This window comes from Lepidochelys kempii, chromosome 8, assembly GCF_965140265.1.
Source record: "Lepidochelys kempii isolate rLepKem1 chromosome 8, rLepKem1.hap2, whole genome shotgun sequence".
NCBI classification, from domain to species: domain Eukaryota; kingdom Metazoa; phylum Chordata; order Testudines; family Cheloniidae; genus Lepidochelys; species Lepidochelys kempii.
In genome coordinates, this window is record NC_133263.1 from 101832507 (window position 1) to 101838313 (window position 5807).

Consider the following 5807-nt stretch of genomic DNA (forward strand, 5'->3'; position numbering starts at 1 on the left):
GATCAGATGATTTCGGAGTGTCATTACTTAAGACAGCCCGAATTCCGTGGATAGTGCTAACTAAAGAGGGGAGGATTTTATCAGAGACTTGGTTTCACAACCGGTGATAATTGCTCCTGTTTCATTGAAGTCATACAGAGGAGGATTCAAAATAAGCCACTAAAGCAAATGAGGTCTGGTGGGCCACATGTAAACTTCGCAAAGCTCAAATCCACCATGGCCCTGCAAGGCTTATGCCCTGCATGACATTTTAATCCAACTCATTTGCTAGATTCATCCTAACTGTAAACAAGCCTTTGAAATGAAAGCTTAAAAGCCTAGTTGTGATACATTAACTTAATCAAGAAAATACTCTGAACACATTAGTTTAACAACAGTCCAAAATACAAGTGGCTACAGTCTCCCTCACCCTATGATTAATAATAAATAATAAGAAGAAGAATTTTAAAAAAGAGCTTCACCCATTATGATTTTCATTTTATTTGTAAATATAAGGACTGAGCCATTTGAAATCAGTGGAGAATCTTTCTACTGACTACAATGGACTTTGGATCATGCCTTTGGTGAGGTTTGAATCTCCCGAACAGATTATTATTAAGAGAGGTGGTTGAATAAATATTTGTCGGCTTTATTATCTGACAAATGTCACTGGTTTGTTTTCTCAGTCAGCTGTTTATTCCACAAGCCACACTTTTTGGAATTCAAACAGCTCTGATGCTTATTGGTCTGATGGAAAGTCAGTGGCTAGATTCTAAGCCTGGAAAGACTCCTGCTAAGCCTTCAGTAAGTGTATCCCGTTAAGGGAATCAAATATCATGGCTTGTACATGTACAGGGTTGGAACAGGCCTACTGCAAACTCCAGCTCATATCCCAGTTTGATTTTTTAGAAGTTAAGTGTCCCCAAATGCAACTTCAATGGTGTGAGGAAGGAGACAGCTGAAAGATAGGAGGGAGAGATAGCTCACCTCCTCAGACACCCTGAGCCCAGCTGGCTCCAAAGGCACTTGAGCTGAAATCCAAAGCTGCAAAGAACTTGAATAGCCCTTTCAGAAGTTTCCCCGCGGATCCCAACAAACGACTCCTGCAAGATTCCTTCCTGCTGCTTCTGGATGACTGGAAATGAATCGACTTATCATCCACCCTTTCCCCATCACTTCCCACCTAGGGCAGCATTTGCCACTTGGCTCCCTGTGCAGAAATCTCACAGATTATCCCTTGATTCTGATAGCACCATTTCAGGCTAGTATAACAGCGAGGAACATGTTTGGTCCAGAGTTTCATCAAATTGTTCCCAGAGAGCTGTACATATGTGTACCTACCCCATCCCTCCACCCTGACTTCTTTTCAAGCCAGGTCCTTTTTATCAAATCCTCCAAGAAATGCTTCCATCTGCCATGCAAACCCACCTTTCATTTCCACAACTTCAGAAGGTCCTGATCCTGTTCCCATTAAAGTCCCATTCACTTCAATGGAAGCAGGTAGGCTCTATAATTGCTAAAGAATCAGGAAAGCGTATGGTTCTGATCCCCCACTGCTTACGAAGGCAAAACTTCCACAGACTTCAAAGCAGTTTTGCCTGTACAAAGATTGTAGGCTCAGGTCCTACATCCCACAATGCCATATTTACAAGAGTCCTTTAATTATTTTTCTTCCGAAAGATCATTTTACCTTTCTCTAGCCCATTCAAAAATTTAAAAAACAGAAAAAATAAACTTTGGAATGATATGGAGATAATATTGCTTACATGAGACTGAACCTTTTCAAACTTCTGTTGCGTATAAAATATCTTTTTGTTGTTAGCTTTATGGATTTATTTTACAAATAGTCTAAATACCCCTCCGGATTTTGTTTTTTCCTCCCAATCAGTAAAAAAAAAAAAAAAAAGAGTAAGTATGATCCAAGAATTAGAAAGTTGCTCTGTTCCACCAAGTCCTCTACAGATTTGGCTACTGCTAATTGATTTTATGAGGAAGACACATAGATACTATAATGATGGGCAGCAGTATAAATACCTAAGAGTCTGAAGAGCTGAATCTGAGTGAGGAGGGACTAGTGATGAGAGAGAACAGATAATCGGAGAGCCTGACCTAAACAGGCAGATAAAGCCACCTAACTAACCAGTGATCAGGTTCCTAAATTGCTAGGTGCACCCACTGAAGGTGGACTGGGTTACATGAAGGTCAATTTCTAAATGGCATGCAGAACACGCTAATCAAACACCCCAGAAGAGAGACCCTCACAGATTATCATTCATTAAAACACTGGTGTATCCAGGCAAGTACAGGTTTGTACAGGGTTAAACTAAAGATAAGGAATGGGATTTTCAAAAAGGGCCTATGGGAATTAGGTGTGCAAATTTCCACTGAAAGTCAATTGGGATTTGGGCATATAACTCCCTTAGGCAGGGAATTCAAAGAAGTCAAGAGCCCCATCCCAGAACACTAACTCACCGAATCAGCTCCAGTGCAAATGCTCCCGTAAATCAGGGTGGCAGATAAATCCTGTCTTTTAAAACAAGGAGAAAAATCCCATTCTTACCCATTTACATGTAGGAAAATTTAGGGTAAAAAACAAAGGGGGAATAGCAGTGGGGAATTCGCCTCAAAAATCCATGCCAGGATATAGCCCAATAAATAAAGGGCAAAGGACCGGCCAGTGCGCAGATTCAATATTTAAAGGTCAAAAGGGACCATCGTGATCATCTAGTGAGTCTATCCTCCTGTATAACACAGGCCATACAATTTCAACTGCAAGACCTCCTGCAGTGGCAAGAATTATTCTCTCTACTATATAAACTCTTGTCAGCTGCTGGAAATGGCCCACCTTGATTATCACTACAAAAGTTTTTTTTCTCTCCTACTGGTAATAGCTCACCTTACCTGATCACACTTGTTACAGTGTGTATGGTAACACCCATTGTTTCATGTTCTCTGTGTATATAAAATCTCCCCACTGTATTTTCCACTGCATGCATCCAATAAAGTGAGCTGTAGCTTGCGAAACCTTATGCTCATATAAATTTGTTAGTCTCTAAGGTGCCACAAGAAATCCTTTTCTTTTTGCGGACACAGACTAACACGGCTGCTTCTCTGAAATCTCTCTACTACGTAAGTCAATTGTAGCTAAATAGAGCACACCTTACAGAAAGGAATCCAATCTCATTTTCAAGATTCCAGGGAATGGCCTATAACAGGGTTCAAATAAGAACTAGATAAATTCATGGAGGATAGGTCCATCAATGGTTATTAGCCAGGATGGGCAGGGATGGTGTCCTTAGCCTCTGTTTGCCAGAAGCTGGGAATGGGCGACCGGGGAGGGATCCCTTGATGATTCCCTGTTCTGTTCATTCCCTCTGGGGCACCTGGCATTGGCCACTGTCGGAAGACAGGATCCTGGGCTAGATTGACCTTTGGTCTGACCCAGTCTGGCCGTTCTTATGTCCTTAATGTATCACATCCTTTAGGAAGCTGTTCAACGGCGAATTACCACCAGTATTTAAAAACAGGCTTCAGATTTGAAACAGTAAGAGTGTAGACCTGAAAAAGAGTCCGTAAAAAATGAAAGCACAAGGCACTTGGCATAATTAAAACAGTGTTATGATTTGCATATGAATCAGCTGAGTTCTCTTCAGCTTGTTGAAAAAATGTGATATATTCTATTTTTAAACCACATCAAAACCATTTCTAAAAAAAGAGCAGTTAAACAGTTGAAAGGAAAGATTTATTTTTAAAAATCCTTTCTAACAATAAAAGTTATTTAAAAAAAAAAACAGTAAAAAGATTTTTTTTTTCCCACAGGGGAAGAAAAAGGTAAAGTCTTAAATAGTAATAAAATATCCCACAACTAATAGTTTTGCTAACTCTCTGTCTGGTTACAGGTTAAGAACCCAACAAGGAGAGAAAAATATGGGACATCCTGGAATGTTTACAAATCTGCAAGGTAACCGCGCCTTACACAATGCTTTACACAGTGCACGGCTAAACGCATGGTCCCCTGAATCATAGTTCCTGCACCATGCACTCCAACGTGGTATATACAATGCATATGCCATGAATCGTGCATAACACAGTTTAGGGTTGCAGGACAAGAGTGCGTGTGCGAGGCACCAGGCTGCATGACACAGCGCACCCCGGTGCGGTACGCAATCCATGGCGCACAGGGGACAGTACAGTGCGTACGCACAGTACACGACGGTGTTTTGTAGCTCGTGTGCCGTGCAACAATGCGCCACGCAGCACCACGCGTTATGCGGCCCGTACAGTGTTAGGATGAAATCGTCTACATATGTACAGTAAAACAAAACACACACACAAAAAGAGAGCGCGAGCGAGAGACAGAGAGAGGCCATCCAAGTACAGCGTGTGCGTCCCCCATCAGCCCGGGAAAGGTTTGCACGTGGCTCTTGCTCCGGCGCGCAGCGCAGGCCCGGGGAGGGCGCGCCGGAGTCACATGTACCGCTCCAGGCCCGAGGCGAAGCCGGGCTGCCGCCCGTAGGCGGGGCCGGGGCCGAACTGCGGCCCGGCCAGCGCCAGCAGCGGCTCGGGGGGCTCGGCGCAGGAGCGCCCGGGCTGCAGGCCCAGCCGGCCGGCGGCGCCGTAGAGCGGGGCGCCGCTGGGCGGGGAGTAGCCGCCGGGGGGCCCGGGCAGGTGCGGCGGCGGCGGCGGCGGCGAGGCGGGGTAGGGGTAGGCCCGGCCCAGCAGGCCGGCGGGCGGGAAGGCGGCGGGGGGCGGCTCGGGGCCGGGGCCCAGCTCCACGCCCGGCGGCGGGGCCAGCTCGGCGCCGCCCATGAGGCTGTCGATGGTGAAGCCCCGCGGGTAGGGGGCGCCGGCGGGCAGCGGCGGGCTGTAGCCGGCGGGCGCGTAGAGGGCGGGCGGCGGCGGCGGCGCGGCGGCGCTGGCCGGGCTGAAGGCCGAGGCGGCGGCGGCCGGCAGGTAGGCCGGGTAGGCGGCCAGGTCGGCCCGCTTGAAGCGCTTCCTGCGGCGGAGGAAGCTGCCGTTGTCGAACATGTCCTCGGCCGCCGGGTCCAGCGCCCAGTAGTTGCCCTTGCCCGGGCGGCCCGGCTCGCGCGGCACCTTGACGAAGCAGTCGTTGAGGGTGAGGTTGTGGCGGATGCTGTTCTGCCACTTCTTGGGGTTCTCGCGGTAGAAGGGGAAGCGCTCGGTGATGAAGCGGTAGATGCCGCCCAGCGTCAGGCGCCGCTCGGCCGCGTGGGCCAGGGCCATGGCGATCAGCGCGATGTAGCTGTAGGGCGGCTTGCCCCGCGGCACCGGCCGCTTGCGCCGCCGCCCGCCGCCCCCCGACGAGCCGGCCTCCGGGGCGGGCGGCGGCGGCGCCTCCGGGCTCCCGGGCTCCGGCTGGGCGGCGAGGGGGGAGCCGGGCGGCGGGGTGCCCATGGCCGGGAAGTAGGAGAAGCCGGCCGGGTTCATAAGGGGCCGGCGGGGGAGCTCCCCCGGGGGGCTCAGCCCGCCGGCCTTATATCCCCGCCGGCTGGCGCCACCCTGCCGGCCCCCCGCCGCCTGGGACCGGGGCCCACCCACCCCGGAGCCCGGCCCCCGCCGCCGGCAGAGCCGCGGGAGGCTCCCCGGGGCGGAGGTGCCCGACCTGCCCCAGGTGCCGTGTGCGCGGGGTGGGGCTTCTCCGGCAGCCCCCGGCCGGGCGGATGGGGACCGCGGATTGGCAGCGGCCGGGCTGGGGCGGGGGGAGACCCCCCGAAATACAGCCAGCGACTAATGTGCCTCTCTAGGGGGAGGAAACCGGCCCCTCCGCCGGCACTTTGTCAATTACGCGCCCGGGCATGGCCGGCCGG

The 5807-nt window shown here is 50.7% G+C and overlaps 1 protein-coding gene across 1 annotated transcript; it reads right to left on the reverse strand.

The window, feature by feature from the left end:
• Nucleotides 1-4446: 4446 nt before the first annotated feature.
• FOXE3 (forkhead box E3) lies at nt 4447-5427 on the reverse strand. The gene has a single exon (XM_073358313.1). The coding sequence runs from the start codon at nt 5425-5427 to the stop codon at nt 4447-4449; it is 981 nt and encodes a 326-aa protein (XP_073214414.1).
• Nucleotides 5428-5807: the final 380 nt, after the last annotated feature.

Coding starts and splice junctions, on each gene's coding strand:
- FOXE3 (XM_073358313.1), bottom strand. CDS start 5,427: ATGAACCCGGCCGGCTTCTCCTACTTCCCGGCCATGGGCACCCCGCCG.